The sequence below is a fragment of the Chiroxiphia lanceolata genome, chromosome 10 (genome assembly GCF_009829145.1).
Source record: "Chiroxiphia lanceolata isolate bChiLan1 chromosome 10, bChiLan1.pri, whole genome shotgun sequence".
Taxonomy (NCBI): Eukaryota; Metazoa; Chordata; class Aves; order Passeriformes; family Pipridae; genus Chiroxiphia; species Chiroxiphia lanceolata.
The window spans coordinates 13,127,170-13,146,660 of record NC_045646.1 but is presented as its reverse complement, the minus strand read 5'-3'; the positions used below and the strand labels follow the sequence as shown (position 1 = coordinate 13,146,660).

Below are 19,491 nucleotides of genomic sequence, written 5' to 3'. Positions count from 1 at the left end.
AGGAAAAATAAGTACAAACACACACAACAACTAAAGAGATACATGTGAGATTCATCAGATTCATGTAAACACCTCAAGTACATAGTATCCAGTTTCTTCCAGTACACAAACTCCAACAAACTTCACTGATGTCTCTGCCTGAATAACTACACAATTCTAATAACTTCTGGTTTATCAACTAAATGACCCTGTATACTTGCAGTCATTTAGAAGTAGCAATCAAACAAAGATTATATCTCTGGAGATGCTCTGTATAAGAAGTACATGCCACAGATTTATACCTTTGTTTTGTATTCTATGTGCGTTTCGGTGAGACAGACAATCTATGTAAGAGAAAGTCAAAGAATACTACAGAGCAATTGCCTCTGGCCCAGGAAGTCCTTGAGTCTTAAACTGTTGCTAGTTGGGAGAATAACAAATAACATGTTAACAGAAAGAGAATTCAGATTCAGAGAATCCCCTGAAAAAGAAGTTAAATGCAGAAAGTTTATTATATTCTTCTATTCAATACACAGTAAGAACATCTACTAATGACTTGCCTTAAGTCAGTCTATTTTCTCATACTTTCTCAGCACAGCTTTTCAGATTTTGTTTATCAGGTCCCTTTATCATTTCCTCCACTGTCACTCTGTGCCATCTTCGTCACTATTGCTGTCATCATTTATCACCTTCAAACCTATTCATCTTCAAAACTCAAGAGAAACCACCTTCAGTTCCATCCACAGAATCCAAAATATAGTATTTCTTAAGTTCTTAACTACAACCTCCAGACCTAACCAATCTCATGCTATGTGATGTTGCACAGGACTTCTTTATTTGCCATGCAGAGTAGAAGCATGACCCCCTGCCAAAGTCCATTCTTTGCATTAAAACTGCAAACTTTTTAAAGAGTTGTTCACAACCACAAATGCAGGCAGCTGGGACAGTTTCTCCTGGCATGACCACAAGGTCAGTATTCTCTGCTTGCATTCCTTGTCATTTTTGTCAAATACCCTTTAAACCCATTTACAGCACACATTCCCCACGCTTGGTCTCCTATTCCAAATGAAAGTTGGCCAATCCTTCAGACTGCAGACAACCATCCTTGATTTTGACACCAACTATCTGGTAGGCAGCTGTTTCTTTGGCATTGCATTATACTTCAAGATTACATGCAAGAGCAATTTCACACCATCTGCTGGTGCTGCCAATATTGGTGAGGCACCATTTTTTTCACTTCCCAAAGCTTTTATGACTGATTCTGCACCCATTTCTTCAACACTACAACCAGATGGCGTACCAAAGTCAAGTGATCTATTATTAGCACTACTCAACTGGCTCACCAGATAACTATGATTTATCCAATCAAATATGTTTGGAAAGCAATTTGCTTTTTAGTGAGGACGTGGAATGCTGGCAAAATGAAGTTCTTGGCCAAAACCCATCATGACACATCATTCACGCTGCCAACTTGGAAGGGCTGTTGTGGACTATTAAGCCCTCAATGTATTTCTTAAGCTTTGAGTGTAATAATTTCCCATATCATTCATTTACATCTCTTCTACAATTTTAAATTCATAATTCTGTATTTTGTTCCTCCCCTTAGGAAAGCATCCTCCTTTGGGCCCACCAAGTAATTTCTACATCAAGTTTATACATAAAAGCTTAGATTTTAACTCTTTCTGTTCTCACACAATTGCCTCTCATATTTTATTTCCTACCAACATTGGAGCTTTCAGGTTTTATGCACACAGTAGCTTTAGAAGGTTAAAACTTGCATTGCAACATCTTATGTTTTTTCAAGCACTTGTCAGATCACATCTGGAATATAGGATCATGTACACTGGAAAGCCACCAAGATGGTCCTGGCAGAAGCACAAGGAAGAAAGGTTTAGGGAACTGGTCTTCTTCAACACAGAGAAAGGTGCTTGGCAGGAGCCTTTTAATGTCTAAGAGGAGACTTCCAAGAAAACAAAACTTGGCCCATGTGCACAGCAGGAAGAGAGACTACTTTAAGCTGAGACAGGGCAAGGGGGTTTACAAAACCCAGTCAAAGCCCTAAATGACCTGGTCCAAGTTGATGCTGCCTCTGCTTTAAGCAGATGGTTGGATGAGATCACTGCCAGTGCATGTTCCATTATGGACAACTCACTTAAATTGAAGGAAATTCCAAAAACCGACAATAACTACAGTGGGACCTTGAACTACAGAGCAATGCACAACCAAGGGAGGAAATCTGCAGGAATCACAAATTCAGTGTCACCTTTCCCAGTTCAGCCACACTGGCTGTAGCTGGGCTCCTGTGCTCGGCACCTCACAGCCACAACACGGTGCTCACCCAGAACAGAAGTAACCCAGAATTTATGAGGTCTCACAGTTTAAATTTTAACAACTTGGGAGAAAACCCTTCATCTTCCTCCCTTAGTAATAGGTTGATACATCATACTTGCTTCCCCTCTCCAGAAATACTTTGTTTCTGACAGTAGCCAAAACCCAGTACTGGACTACCCAGTACTGCTCTGGTGCAGCCCAGGATACTTCTTAGTGTTTTGGAATAAAAATGGTACAAAACAATCGTTCTTTCACACTAGTCAGACTAGAAACCTTATTTAAAGCAATTTTACATCATTTTCATTTTAAATTCAACTGTTTTACTGGAAGTATACTATGGAACAAACAAGCTAAGAATGACTGCTCAAAAATAGCTTTTTTCTAGAAAAATCAATGGTTTTTCATATTCTGTATTTTTAAATGCCATGAACTCATTTAAAACTGTGACTTAAATAAAATTCATTACTGTAAGCTCAGCCCACGTGCCTGCTCTTAATAGTATCCATGGTTGCAGTGATGCAAATTTGCCTACCTACATCAAACCAAATGTGCCCACATAAAGAGAAAAAAAATACTGTATTAATCAGTACTCTTTGTACTAGATTTGGGCAAAGTAAACCATTTAGACCTTTGAAGACAGGACAGAAATTAGTTTAAGGACCTGTTCACCCATTGTGACTAGACCTTAATTCCGAATTAAGCAAAACAGAACTATCAAAGATCAAATTATGAAAATTTCTCAAATTCATTAGGAAATTCCTCTTGCTGGTCAAATCCTTCTCTTCCATAGTCAGAAATAAAGAGTAACAATGAACTGTTTCAAATACTCCTCCACTTAAGGTGGAGAAAGGGGAAGCACTTAAACATTATTACTAATCTCATCATACATTGCTTAACGCTGATTTCAAAATTGCCTTACTTACATGCATCGATTTTCCTTAACATTTGAAAAACAAGTTTATGCACAAAACCAAGGAACATACTTTTCATAAAACTACAACTTCCAAATAATCAGATACCACACTACAAAGGAAAGCAAACAGTTCTTTTATAAGCCCCACTTTAAATAAACAGCTTTAGTTAAAGCTACAAGGTACTACAGCAGCATTTAGTTAAATGAGGCCAAAACTTCACATGAAGCAGGCAGGAAGGATTAAGTGCTGATACCTCCAGGTGGAAATGCATGAGCAGTCTAAGCCCATGTAAGACTGTTGTGCAGAGATGATCTTTCCCTCTCCCCTGCAACATTTCTGTGAGCAGTCTTACTTCCTTAATACCTATAGAGCTAAATTAATCATATTAAAAAACAACGGGTTTTTTTCCTCAGAATATGTTTTCTGTTGGCTTAACCTGCCAATATAAATTGTCTCTCTGCTCTTAGACAAGTAGATATGGGAAGGTAAACAAATGCACAAAGTTATAAAAATGACAGATCTAGCCCTCTCTTAAAATGAGTACAATAAAATTAAAGTACATATCAATATAACTGAAGTCAAGCAATTAATATCCAATCCCAATCTCATTGCACAAAAGAGAATATTCTAAAATAAATAAAGCAGAAATGCCACAAATGAATGTTATCACCCAAACGTGATTTAAAAAGATATGTTTCACTTCCAAAAAAACCCCAGCAGTTCAGACAGGAGAAAGACTCCTTTGCTGGTGAGAGACAAGGTAACTTCACTCATTCCAACCAGCCTTTGCTTCCTTGTGTCAAACAGAACTTGGAAGCATCTTGAACTTTTCTTTTATAAAAGCTATCATTAAATCCACCTAATATTCTCAAAGACGTTCAATTTTGTTATATTTCTTGAGAAGGATGTTTGCATAAACAAGTTTCATGCTTTCAAATTATCCAGAAGAAGTCAAAGTAATTAGTATAAAAAAAAATTTAAACCAGAAACTATTTAAACATCCAAGGAAAAGGGAACAATACAGAACAAGTTTACCACTTGAAGAAAAATAAAAAGCCTCCACAAAAACAAGATCATCAAGTCAATATTTCACAAACACATTTCTAATACATTCTGTTCATGCATCAGATTTTCTCTTTAGCAGTTACAAGTGGGGTGTATTAAAAATGAACATACATAAAACTTTATCCTAGCACAGAAGTAATGACACTAAGTGATCTGGGTATTTTCATCTCAAAGCAGCAAAATATCAAGATAATAAAGCATCTTGAAATATAGTCATCCCTAACAGGACTTGCCATTCATCTTCTTCTCTTTGATCATTATTTTAAACATAAGGTCACATAAAACATTATTTGGAATTCCTCATTCTGAAATAAAAAGCAAAGTACTATTTTAGCATGTTTAAAGAGAGTGAATTTTTATAGAAGAGAGTCTAACTGCAGAATGAGATAATAAATCATTCTACTACACTTGAATTTTTCAATATATGCATAATTAGCTCTTCGAAGAATTAACATCTATGTTTGTTCTTAGCAACAACTACAGAATTTATTTAGACAATATCTGTGGTTTAAAGTTAAAAAATCAACACTAGAAAACCACCAAAACATTTTCACTAAAGAAAAAAAAAACCTGAAAGATTCGACAAAAACCGAAAGATTCGACAAGAACTTCAAAGATTATAGGCATTAATCAAAAGCTTTATCATCTTACCTTTGTTGTTACAATGCATAAGCAATCCATCGTTTCAGCATAGCAGGTATCTTTCCAAACATTTAAAAAGGTTTATTTTCAATCACAGCTAAACAGCATCTCAACAGAATGAGAAAGAGCACACTTATTTAATAGTCAAAACACTGGAGTGAGTGCCAGGTTTCCCTTCGGATTCATTCAGAGGTAGAAACAGCGTGGAGAAAAAGCAGCAGGCTAAAATACAAATGCTCTAAGTTTCATGGAAGATTCTTAACCTACTTTGATTATCTATGTCTGAAAAACTTAAATGTATCCTTGAAAATATCCTACAAAAGATGTCAAATCCTGTTCCATCCCAGTTAAGTACCTCCTCGTATTCTATTTCATATACTCCTCTTTCAGGATTACCTAACACATGAGCATCACAGGGAATCATTTGATGAAATGCAATACAAAATTATTTTACAGCAGAAAATCTCAATTCAGCTTTTCTTAGCTGGTTACAATTTCTAAAATGAAGCGTTTGTTCAAAAATAGTTTTGGTTGCAAACAAGTATTTCTCCTCTAACGTCATTTCAGCATTTGCAGACTGCAAAATAACTGATTTCCTAAGCAGTAATGAATGGAATATTCCATGTAGAACAGGGAGACAAGAAAGTGGCAAGGAAAGAGTAATGCATATTGCAAGAGAAACGCTATTTTGAGCCTTGAATTAACCTAGAATTTCATTTCCTTTTGTAAGGCTGTAATGCAGTGACAAGGCAAAGTTTGTATGTGCAGGCATTGTCTCCTCAGTCTAATTAGCACGGCTGGGGAAAGTCTAACACTTGGGCACAAAAAACCCACAACATCTGCGTACTCTGAAACACCAACCTGACAGTTTCATACATTGGTAAGAACCTTATTACATTTATTTCCCACAAGAGGCACTGAAAGCAAATGGTCAACTCAGTTTCCACTCTCTTGTCCTATGAGGTCTCCTGCTACCACCTTTGCTGCAAACACAGTGAAGTATATCGAAAAAATTCAGTAAGTAAATTCAAGCTATTAAATCTTATCTGCATTATTTTGCTTTTAGCCCAAGATGTACAACTAGTGACAGTGACTGTATTTTGCATCGGCAAACAACTCTAGAACATACTAAATGTGTATCAAGAGCATTCCCTTTAAGCTTTCTGCAACTTTGCTCCACTTGATTCCCTGGCTCTGCTGTGTATGCTGGAGGGGAGAGGGAGGGGGCTGGATTGGTATGTAAGGAAACTATTCTTCCCAAAATTACACATTTTATTTTGCAGGCAGTTGTTACCTTTATAGGACAAACTGGAATGGAACTTTAAGATAAATCTTCTACTATTCAGCCACCAAGAGGATTTTTAAGTTGTGCAACCAAGTCAAGCCAGAGATATTTTTTATTTTTACGCTGTCTATAAAATCTGTGAAGAATTTCTACTGTGAACACCAAGGTGAAGTTCTCACTGCTACAAAGCATCAGTGGGAAAAATACATGTCTTTCAGACTGATAAGGCTGAACTCAGACAGAAGGTTAAAAGTTTTAACTTCAAAAAGCAGAAAAGCACCAGTTAAGCGGACGGAACATTCCTCTGTCAGAAAAAGTGGGGGTGATTACTTTCACAGCTGAATGCACACAAGATATCCCACAAAGAAATTATCATTGCATTTACCAAGTCTCGTTTTGGGAAAACTGTAAGGTTCAGAGAAATTAACAAAGTGCCAAGTATCCAAAAAGTTAAGGGACAGTAAGCAAATACATTTTTCGGTGATTTGGCACACGTTCAGTGTCCAGCCCAGAAACATCTTCAATGACCATACAAGACATGAAGTCAGTCCAATGTAAGTTTCTGGCACAAATCTCCCTAGGAACCCCAACAGCACACCCAAACTTGGCTTGTCCCTCATGTTCAGTCTATAAAGGGCAAAGATTAAGGATACCTTCTCAGCACTGAAATTTCTCTGTTGGTTCAAGATCAAGCTTTCTGCAGACTAATCCTGTCTACAACCAGCATATGTTCAAAATCAGTCACTTCTATTCCCCTCATTTTTATGTTCTCTTGCCTTCTCTGGGACTCTTTCAGAACTAAGTATCATTATCATGCCATTTTTTCCCCTCCCACTCACTACCATCCTTCCAACAAGGAAGGCCCATTAGTCTTTCCACAGTAAGCATGTAACTCCCTTCGGGCTGCCAATGCAGACTACAAGATGTAGAAAAGAGACCTATCCAGAGAGGTGAGGAAAAGGCATTTCTTTGCTGAGGATTTGTGGATCAGGCTGCTCATCAAGAACAGGCACACTAAACACTTCAGAACAGAGGGCACAAAGTCACCTCATAACAAGTGTGCCTGAAAAGTAGTAATGCATCCACTGCATTACAGAGCAGAACAGCTTGCACAACCAAGGTCCATTAGAGCCCTTTACCAATCACTGCACCGCTATGATGGATTAAAAGTCCTTCTGGTAACTGTGTATGTGGTTCTCTCAGGACCCATCTTCAGCTACCCATGTCCACAAACAGGAAAAGAGATGGCAATCACACATGCTATACAGTAGAGTGAAAAACATAGGGCACAGATAGATAAGCACTCAAAGAAGAGAGCACTACATATAAAAAAAGCATTTCCTAGTCCAAAAGCAGTTTGTGCACACTTTTCACTGGAAATACCTCACATACAAGAAATAAACATTCAAAAAAGATTGACCAGGACTCAAACCTTCAGGCAGTTTAGCATTCTCATAAGAAAAGTAATACAGGTTTTTGAAGAAGAGTTACAGAATTCTGTGAATGAGTAAGTATGTGTTATATTTTGCAGCTCAGAAGAAACAGTTTTTTCAAAATGAGAACTAGGTAAGGAATCCAAAACTAAAATTACTGTAAATAATAAATAATAAAATAACTTAGAACCGTCTTTCCTTGAAATTCTATTGTGAGAAGCAACAGAGAGATTAAAGAACACACCAAAACTTGAATCAAAATCATGAAATGTATGAAAAGTCACATGTTTAGTGCACTGAAGAGTAAGACACTTCCACATAGTGCTGTTAGCCATTAAAATCGCTGTTATTCTACTGAATTTGTAAGAAGCATTGCAACCTCTTCAATGTCATTCATACTTATTAAAACCAAACCTTTCTGTCCCATCAGCTCCAAGTGATCTCAGTAACAATCAGTAACAACTATTCTATACAGCTTGGTCAGAAGGAAAAAGTGCATTTCCATCCACCAATATTCATGGCATTAATATTAAAAACCAAACATGAATCTCATGTGAGAAACACAAAGGCAAGGGATGGGTTTTTCTTGCCTTGAATTACCTATGAATTCTTTCAGGTTATGTTTGACAGTCACTTTTTGCACCTTCACAGGCTTATTCTTTCTCCAGTGTGGGAGATTCTATCTACAAAGTCACCAGATAACTAAATAAAGGAAAATTCATGCACAGATAAACCATGCATAGAAATAAATCATGCCAATTAAAACAATGCCTTGGAAAATACTGATTTTGCAGATAAATAATTTCTTCATCTCTCCACAAATCTAAAAGTACATATGGTTACTTAAATGCTAATTTGCCCTCAGATTCTATGAGAACACCCACGTAACACACAGCTGTCACAGGTGTAACCAGAGCAGCAGGCTCAGCCCAGCTTCACAAGGAGATGGCAATTGCCCAACCTCAGCATACTTGAGGAGACATATCAAAGACTCAGCAAAGATCAAGCACTACCATCACTGCAAGCACTGAAATTGTGAGATGCTGTAACCTAGTTTATCTAAGTACCTTTGAACCTGGCTGCAAGATGTCATTATTCTAAGTTTATAAAAAACATCATTAGATACCAAAAAAATAAAATTATGTGAGTTTGTAAGCTCTGTATTTACTTCTGAATTGAGAAGGGTGCATTTTTAGAAACAGCAGATTTTTATTGCTTCTCTGTGCATCCTGAACTGAGCACAACCAGAAGCCTGTCCCTGGAAGACTTTTTCAGCTTCAGTTCAAGACTCACATTCTTTTCTTTGTACAAACAGATCTCAAGAACTGAAGGCAAAATACAGAGCCAGCCAAATACCATTTCCCCTCTGTAAAGTTAACACAGTGAAAGCAAGGAGGCTCCTGAGTAACCCAGGACTATACACCATTAGGTGCTCAAATAAAACAAGCATGTCATGTTTGCAGAGGAGTTGAGACAAAAGACGGGCAATATGCACATACAGACACAAGCATAAAGGACCAGCATGGTAACAGGGAGTACAACAATCAGACACAGCATATCACCAAGCCAGCCAGTACTGAATCTCTATAAATATTGAGGCAAAGAAGGTATTTGAACACAGCACAATAGGTCAGGGATTTTCCCAGGAACAGTTTGTTATTACAACAGGTACGACTGACTTTGTAAAGGCCAGGTGAAGGTACTGCAGTTAAAATTCAGAAACAGAAAAACAGAACTAGAGTATCCTGCTGTTTTAATAATGTGCTCTACATATGCAGGTATCTCCTTCCAAGGCTTCCTCTGAGATCTTGATTAACTGCTCGATGTACCATTTCATTCTGAATACAAACTGCTACTGATCACACACAATTATTTCATTTCACTAGAAACCATACATCCAAAATTCTTTCCTCCAGACTACATAAGCTTACCTTATTAAGAAGTTACACAAAACTATCAAAATCTTACAAAGGTTAAGATGACATTACTGCTTGCTTTGTAAAGAAAGCCAATTCCCACGTTGTAGGTGGAAAGAAGGTTAGCTTAACTTTATACCTTCTCAAAATATTCATGTTGACTACTCTTTGTCTTTTGACAGGTACTGAGCAAACCTAACATAAGGCTGCAATATGCCTTAATAGCTAAGGAGGCAAACAGGAGCTGCATTAACAGAAACACGGTCAGTAATACCAAAAAACTATTATTCCCCCTTGCTTGGCACTTGTAATAGGACATCTGGAATACTGCATTCCATTTTGGGCCCCCAATATGACAAGGATTTTGATAACGTGGAACAACTTCTGCAGAGGGCCATGAAGATGTTGAAGGGGTTGGAAGACTTGACCCTGAAAGAGAGGATGAAGGCACAGGGCTTGTTTAAGCTTTGAGAAAAAGTTCAGCAGAATCTAAAACAGCCTCCAGGTACCTACAGTGAGGTTACCCAAGAGAGCCAAATTCATGTTGTATGAAGGAAAAACATTAGAAACTACAAATAAATGGAAAGAGAGATTTCAGTCAGAAATAAGGAAAAGCTTTTTCACCATGAGGATAAGTCAAGCATTGGAACAGACTGACCAGAAAAGTTTTGCAGTTCCCATTCTTGGAGATTTTCAAGGCTCAGCTGGCTGAAATCCTTTGCAATCTGATGGACCTCACAGGTGATCCTCAATTATTTTATAATTCCAAGATGTTTAGATAATTTCCTTTCCGCTCTGCCTTGGTGACAAATTTTAGCTGAAATTACAGACAGATCAGCTGTTTCCTTACTTCCTCTTTTTCTTTCTTTTCATGAAAAAAGAATTTGGCAACAGGCTTTAGAAGAGAGTGAGCCAGACAGTCTCTCTACATGCCAGACACTGAACACATGGGCATGTGCAGATGATGTGGAAACCACAGATCAGACCAAAGTCCTTCAGCCACCATTACTCACTAAACAGAGAGATGTTTGCCCAGCTGTAAGAGACTCCAGATTGAGTTCCCTCCCCTAAGGCAAAACATTTCCTTTGAGACAGTGTTCAGTGGGGGTTTTTTAACATCTAAAATTAATTTAGTGGGGCTACTTTTAACTCAAGCTAAACAGCAAACCCTTTTTAACTTCTCAGATTTAAAATGATCACAATATTAAAACATATCCTACAGATTTAAAGAGAAAAAAAAGAATGTCACGAGACAACAATTTCTTAGCAATACACTACTCAATTAGGTCAGAGATTTCTATCACTAATTCAAGTTTCCCAGCGTATTTGTCAAACACGAACTGTCCCACCTACAGATGGCACCACAGATCACAGCAAACAGCTTCCAAGGCCGCTCCCTCCCGCACACACACAGCTCTCAGACCGTTCCCAGCGCTGAGATCTTGCTTCAGATCTGTTACCTTTGCCAGTGCACACCTCAGCCCAGTATTTAATGCACACAAGGAAAAGGTATGAACCATTTGTCCTTTTCAAATTGCACATGTAGGGGTTTTTTTACTATTTCCTAGCACTGAAAGGATTAACATTCCTTGCCTGCTTATCGCTGTCTTGAGTCACTCTTCTGCCTTTTTTTTGTCTTTTCTTTTTTTTTTCCATTATCATTTTGTGCTGGAGATTCAAACAAATAAAACAGCTAAATAAGGTTCCAGGAAATATAGAGCATGGAAAAGAAAACAGATTGCTGTGAACAGGAAAACTTGCAGTCTGTAGCTCTAACTTTCTCTAATACACAACCTATGGGGATTACGAAGTCCTGGCTTTTGATTCAGAAGTAGAAAGACAAAAACAGAATTAGGCTATGTCCCATTAGAAGTCCTCAGGCAACCTAAGCTTGTATACCACTATTCTATGTATATACACAAGAACACATTGCTAAAAAGTCATTCCCAAAGTCAGCTGTGTAGAAAGTTCTTGTAATACAATCCTTAATCCCTTTAGGGGAGCATTATATTCCCAGTCTCAAGCAGTTCTCACATATACCATCAAAGTGTCAGCTGGAAGAATACTTACTTGGCCCACAATAACCACAGCAAAAAGGTATCCTCAAGGTAAAAGAAACGGGGTTGAAATGTATTACTTCAAAGACTAACAATTTCCAAGCAAGAAAAAAATGTCCCATTCTTATCATCTACAGACTCACAGGCCTGGCAAGCAACAGGATACAGCTAAAATAATCTCCAAGTGCATCTGGTATGCCAATCTGCTTGTACCTGCTTAATGAACTAACACAGAACTGGACAGCAGCATTCAAAGCCTAAAAAGTGAGAGTCTGTTAAAAAAAATGGCTATGAACAAAAGCAGATTAAATATTAAAGTGAAGTCCCCCCTAGTCTCTAATAAATTTCGGCAAGCAAAACAAATCATTAGGTTAAACACATGCTGTACTGGAATTGTTATGCCCTTGGGCTGATTAAAACCAATTATAAAATAACTTTAAAAAAAAAAAAGCCTAAGTAGCTTAAAAAAGCATACTATTGAAACCAAAACACATTAAGTTCTACAGCATAAAAAGAAACTTTCACATACTCCACATAGCAAATATGTGGAATATAAATTGTCAATATATAAGAATATATCCTCATAATTTTTATTAAATTTCAAAATATTGAGGAGGAAGTGTCACCTTACAGGTATGTAAAGAAAAAAAAGTCACTGAAGAAGAAAGAATTAAGGCAAATAAAACATATAAGATTATATGTTTATGTAACAATTTTCATATCTATTTGAAAGCTAAACTAAGACATTCAGACATACTAGAAAGAGAAAATGAAACCAAAACTAACCTATCACTTTTGAAAATTGTTCACCTTCATGACTTAACATGGAAACAATATTCTAACTAATGAAATACAAGGTAACATTTACTGTAAGTGACCGAGACTGGGAGAAAAGCTTGTTTTCAGTTTCACATGAATGAGGATCAACACTAACATGTGCAACTATGCTTTTAAACACTGGCAGTAAATCTAAAATCCGACCTTCATGTACTGAAGGTCAAACAACTGTGGCTTTCACATGATACTCAAGACAAAAAAAAAATCTGAAGGAAGACAGGTAGCTTTGTCATAAATGTTCAAATCTGGGCCATTTAAAAAAATAAAGTAACCCACACCAGACCAGGTTCCGTTAAGTAACACTACATACCATGACCACCAGACTGTACTGGAGAAGCAAACAGTGCAGCTGAGAACAAACACTTATGTCTCTGGTGAGACTTTCCAAATCAGGCCATTCTTCCTTTCAATATATCAGTGATAACCTTGCCACGATAATGTGCCTGTTGTCACTGGTGCAGTGTGAAGGACAAGTCCTTGTATTACTAGCAGCCTAACAGCACATGAGAATAAAAACTAAAGATGCAACTTAGTAATTATACACACCCTCCTGTACAATATAGAAAGATACAGGGAAAAACAGTACCCTTGAGCTGATAAGTCTTCGTTACTATGGACATCTTGGTCACAAAATAAATAAACTTGTATACAACTGGAAACAGTTTCTGGAGGGGTCTGGCAAGTGACAATCACAAAGCCTGGATTTATCAGTACCACTATTCTGTACTTCAGATGTCAGCAAGTTTCTCCAACAGGGGAAGCACAAAAGGTGCTACACTTGCAACATCATAAAACAGATCTCATAGTAACACATCTGTGCTTCCCAGTCCCAGCTGCTAGAATTAGGAGCATATTTAGCAATAACAAAATGTTTTGGTAGGGGCATGAATCCTCAAGTCCATTAGACTGTTCCCAAGTGCATTATAGGGGGGAAAAAGCCATTTAAGATGGTCATGCTGCCTCAGAAGACCTTCAGTAAGGGAGACTACCCATGTACAGCTCTGCACAGGATATTACCTTCCTTTTTCACATTTGTCTACAAATATATGAAAATTCTGCTTCCCAGTTAAGTGTTCAATTCTTTTAATCAGCACCAAATCTCTGCAGTCTTCACTTCTTTTCAAGCTTTAGATCCTCCATGTCAATCTCTAAGCACTGAAGTTATACATCTTTTTTTTGCACCATGGTACCTCAAATTTGACAGTATCTCCAGCAAAGCCTTATGCAGACCAAGTAGAACAGAACAGTTTTACAACACACTTATGTCAATAACGTGTTCTTTTCGTCTATTAACGTGACATGGTTGACTCACCTTGAGATTCAAAACTGACCCAGACCTTTTCTGAGAAACCACTTCTTAACTATTCAACTTCCACTAGTTCAGCCAAAGTGCAGGACACTGTACTTGGTTCTGCTGAACCAGAGCCTGTCCATTAATTACTCCAACTGCCCAAGGCTTTGTTCTAGTCTCAGCTGCTGAAGCAGCAACACACCATTCTCTTTCTATCATTTCATTTCTATTTTAATCAGGATGTGTTCACTAATAACAACTTGGATGTATTTTCTTAGAAACTTTAACTGATACATTATCTCAAAAGATAGCCTGGTAAACTCTGCCAAAAGTTTTATGGAAATCAGAATTTATCACATTTACTGTTTCTTCCCAGCACAAGAACTATTACCACATTAGAAAGAAACTGTTTGACAAAACTGTCATCAACAACTATGACACCTATTATTTGTCTCCTTTATCACTTCCAATTTGCTACCAAAAGACTGAAGAATCATTCCTTGTACCTGTTAAACCTAGATCCTCCTCTCCTGCCTTGCTCCTATATATTCCCTTTTTAAAAGACAGCATTTGTCCATCTGCAATTTTCTGGAACTTCATCCATCCTCCATGACTAAGGGCAACTGCAATGACTCTCAAAGTGCCTCATTAAGTTCTCTGCACATGCAAACACAAAACACATTAGAACCGGCTTATTTCAAAACACCTCAGTAGACAAAATAAGCTTTGCCTCTCCTTGCCTATCCTATTGTCCATTGTTCATTTTGCTCCTGCTTCTCAGAGATGCCATTCCCACCATATCTTCAGAAAGGGAAGTTCCATAGCTCTAAGCCTAAGATTTAGATGATGGCATACAAGTAAATATGGTCTTTTCCATACTGTTTCTCATATACCCTAGCATTACAATTTTTAGAAAGTTTTCATTAAGGTGACTATGACTACAACGGCCTTCTCTGTGCAATTTCAGGTAACTAAGATTCCACAGAGACATACAATTTAAGTTTTCCAGTGTATAATCAAGATTCTCAAAAATCAAAGAAAAACTATTCCCACACTGCAAGTTCAACTAGAATTTTAATTCTTCGGTGTTCAATTACTTACAAACCTGAAAAACACAGCACACCTAGGCTGCTCAGTTTTTTTCATGTAAGGAGATTTTAATGGCTGTTCTTGGCAACATGTAACTCTCGCCCCTGGCTTGGCTGACCTTTCATCTACTGGCCATTTTTTACTTTCCAAAAGAACACAAGTCTTGAATTTCCTCTGTAGTTCTCTTTAAAGCATTCCTGATGTATTTCATACTAGATTCAATATAACAAATTTGAGAAAAGGTACAATAAGCACAAGCACTTATTTTTCTTAATTACACAAATTCATTAGCACATCACACGCTTCTGATCTGCAGCTAAGTGGACTCTCTTACACAGTCCAAACAGCCTCTGACAAAGCTTCACTCACTAAGGCATCCTAACCCCTTGATCTTGCTCAGTGGTACAAGCTCCTGAGTTTCCCTCCAGGCTGTAGCACCAGTCCATTGGCTGGTCTCTCCCAGTGCTCCTCCTGAGCTCTATGGCCAGTTCATGGAAACGGAGCAGCACAGCCCTTCCTTCGGTTATGGAGACACTCACACACCTCCTACAGCACTGTCAGCGTTCAGGGCACACTTGGAACAAAACTCATCTCTTTGGGGACAAATAAGAGGTCTGATGCAAAAAAATTCAAGCAACATTGTAACTTGAACTGTACATGAGTACGCATTTCCCTGCTCAGTTTTCTCACCACTCACTAGTGACAACTGGCTGCATATAGTTTTCAAAAACAAGTCCTTCCAGAACACAGACATAGAAGTAGCAGGGAGTTTCATATCAACAGACTGAAAAATTTACTGTTAGAAAGACACAGCCTCAGATTTCCCATATTACTAATGAAGTAATGACTCAAGAGTCACGAGTATGGATGAGTATAAACATACTAAACCTGTCAGCAAGGTTCCAAAATCAAAGCATAAATCCAATTTAATGGTCACTTAATGGTACATTTGACATTTGAGTTTATAAATTTTTGACTAAGCAAAATGCATACCTGTTATTAAACACTTCAATAATTAAATCCCCTATGACTACTTAATAATGCACGTTCTCTTTGAAAATTAATATTTTACAAAATGAAGGAAATGTAGAGAACAATGTTGAACTAATAGTCTCAACAAGAAAAAATAAAACAGAGACTTCTATATCATACCTCTACACTTGGGCTAAGGCTGCTTGGCAGTGTTTCTGATGTCACTGTTGTGCTTGGAAGGCTGGAGAAGTCCCAGGTATTCACAGGCTGTATTGGTTCAGATGGCTGAGAGTGATCAATGCATTTCGGATTGTCCAATAAGGTCACTTCATAAAATTCTTGAATATCTAAAGATGTGAAAAAAAACTGAGGTTAGGCTTTATAGTTACTACTATAATATTCTGACTTTAAGTACATCTTCGTCGTGAAAAACAAATTGGATACAGCTTCATCTGCCATCAGTAAATTCATAGGTATCACCAAGATCACATGAACCTCCCCCAGTGAACACACAACTCACTCTCTTACACCCACATCTCTCCATGTCCCCACTCACTTTGGGCCTCTGCCACCAACCCTGGTGGCACCATATGCAGCAGGAATGGCAGAAGCATATGGAATAATGGCCATGGAATAATGAAAGGGATGGGTGTCTATGTTTCAAGTTCTGGTATACATCATTTCAACTAACATAGCCTTTGGTTATCTGAAATCTATTTTTCAAGGGCAATATTAGAAGGTCTCTTTTGTGGTATGTGTTTCAATTAAATGACCACAGAAATAGAAATACACTGATGAAATCAGCAAGAGAGAAGCTGTAAGAAGTTAGGAAAGGAAAGATTGATTAGCATAGGTTGTCATCTGCTTTTTCAGTCTAAGTAACAGAAATAGAATGAAACTTAACAGTACAAATTACAAGTCCTACTTACGAACTAGCAAACAGCTTTTTCCATAACTTTGAAGACTCAGCTGGAAACTTGTGGGGAAACAAAAATTTGGCTGCCTTAGTTTTTTATTTACATCTTATCCACTACATGAAGCACCAACAAAAACAGCACGATCTAAAGAAGTACCAAAGGTGTTTCTGTGAAGTATAAGTGTATGAAACTTGCTACCACAACTGTATTCACATCCATAAATACACACATTAAAAAAAAAAAAAAAATCTGAAAAGGTATAGGCTAAGGGAGGGGCAGACAAATGAAGTTATCCTGTAAGGCTTTTAGTCTCTTATTCAAAGTAAAAATCTGCTAAACAGGAATTGCAAATTCTTGATTTTTAATTGTACCGACTTCATAGAATACAAACATACAGACACAGTAAGCCAAAGAAGGAAATAAGACCCAACTATGAATAAGGAAGAGTCTAATCTGCAGAATTTTGTAGCTTTTCAGCAGCTGCTCAGATTCAGTAAGAGAGACACAATAACCAACTCCTTACAGAGCTGCCCCACAAAAGAAAGACCACACAACTGAGAGTTTCAACTACTGTTGCTGGTATTCCAGTCTTAGGTGTTTTCATAGACGTTGCACTTCTGCTCTCTACCAGCTCAGAAAGCTGAAATTCTCAAATTCCACTCTCTCCTCTGAGCAAGAGTCAAATTCCTATCAACTGCTGACATTAATTTTTAAAGTTATACTTGCTCTTAGCGCTGCTGATTGGAAGAAATGGTAGGGAGGGTTGCAGAAGATGTTAAGTGACCTAGATATACAGGAGCAAAGCAGCCTAAGAGATACAAATTGCCTTTAAATCTATCTTCCACATTAGCTCCCTCAGCTGCAAATTTGTCTTGTAGCTGCATTAACATTAATACCTCAATCAACCACATCGAGTAAAGATTTTTTTCCCCCCAGTAGAAAGTACTCTGTATATTAAAATAGGCAGTGGTTTAAGTTGATTCTATAGCTGCAATCCACAGCAACCAAGCCAGGAAGATCACTACATTATTTATGGGAAGGGGTTATTTGTGCAACTGTTTTGCAACAGAAATCTAGGACACCGATTTTCAATTCTGCTACTCTTCTTTTAAGTCCCTGCCAGCCGAGGTAGCCATTTATTCATACTGCAGAATGACTGGTTTCAAAAAGCACAGTATTTCCCATACATCATCTCCATGTCTCTCTAAAGGGCACCAAAATAGACTTGCTATTGAAAGATGTCAGAAATATGTGCACCATTTAATAAGGGGATTAGTTTCTGTTTATCCTGAACCCGCTCCAAATCCACAAAGTTTCTAGGAACCTGGTATCTATATGATAATATCTACCTTCCTAAAAAAAAAAAAAAGTTAACATTTTTACTACTCAGAATGCAAACATTAAGTATGTACAAGTATAGGCAAGCCAACTATGAACCCTGAATGCATTAGGTCCATAAGGAATGAATGCTGACATTTACACTTTTTAAAGCCAGAGACTCAGACCACAGTAAATTCAACCTACAAAGATTCTTCTGGTCTACTGCTATGTATCAGCTCACAAAAATATTTCACCACATCAACACACTTGAATATCTGCTGAAGACATGTGAATCTGTGGATGCATTATCACATGAAAAGTTCTAACATTTTCCTAAATCTTTCAAATGCAGGCAGTAAAATACTAATTTTTAGCTGTATTTATGGTCAGACTCCCTCTTCAAGTCAGATGTGCTATTTTTATGTTCCAGTTCTTTTCTCCCATCTTAATTCCAGGACAGATTATATCTCAAAGTAAGTTACAGAGAACTAATTCAAATAAGGGATCACACAACAGTAAAAGAAAACACAAACTAGATGGGGTACATTAAAGGAACAGCTGAATGACACTTGAAAAATAGGAGCAAAGAGTTTTAGGAAGCCAAAGTGACAAAAAATTATGAATGGTAGGCAACACAAAAAACCATTCTGGAATTAGGTCTGCTTACAAGTAAAACCACATGAAGTAGCCAAATTGGAGATATGCTTGATCACAACAGGAATAAAAACATATACAAAGCAAGTGACAGACCATCAGTCCTGCAAAGGAGGACTCCTATGAAAAAGAAAACTATATTTCTTAACCTATTAGTGCTGTGAAAAGCTAAACGGTGGTGACAAACTGGGGTTTTTTTCCTGTCTAAAAGCAGCTTGCTGGCATATCATTCACCCCCTTCTTATATTCTTCCCTCATCTTAGTTTTGTTCTCTGAACAGGCTTGTTCACCAGTAACATGATACACTAGAAACTAAAACTTCTCACTCTTAGAGCAAACAAGAAAGAGTTATCTGCTGAATACAAATTGAAACCAAAATCAACTTCACAAGGGAGTTCCAGTTTCATTAAAAAGCAAAACACAGTAATTAAAAGAACATCAGAACTACAGAAACAAACAAATTCTTATATTTCCTAAGGTATATTTGAGGGCACTTCAAGAGACTACATCAATTCTGTCTCAGAATCTGCCTCTGAGGACAAGGATTCCAACCAGCAACATGACACCATTCCTTCAGATCGATTTCTTCCCTGCTCCTCAGAAATCAGACATAAGGCCTCTGCTTGCCATTTGTACAGGTATGTGCAGTGTCTGTTACTTTCTGCTATATATCCAACAGAGAGTACTCTTGTAATCAGGATAATTTAAGATCAGTGTATGTTCTAAAAATCTTATTGCCAAGCCAAGATTTCCACATGCACCTTTCCTACAGAAAAGAATACTAATTTT

At 37.5% G+C, this 19,491-nt stretch overlaps 1 protein-coding gene across 23 annotated transcripts in view; it reads right to left on the bottom strand.

Annotated features, from left to right (window-relative positions):
* DLG1 (discs large MAGUK scaffold protein 1) overlaps positions 1 to 19,491 on the bottom strand; it is a 143,523-nt gene that overhangs the window by 112,686 nt on the left and 11,346 nt on the right. For 22 of the 23 annotated variants that reach the window (XM_032698414.1, XM_032698416.1, XM_032698421.1 and 19 more), the window contains exon 3: positions 15,992 to 16,158. In XM_032698414.1, coding sequence (XP_032554305.1) covers positions 15,992 to 16,158 — 167 coding nt within the window. Of the gene's footprint in view, positions 1 to 4,940; positions 5,508 to 15,991; positions 16,159 to 19,491 lie in introns of those variants that run through there. The other variant, XM_032698441.1, reaches the window with a different exon arrangement.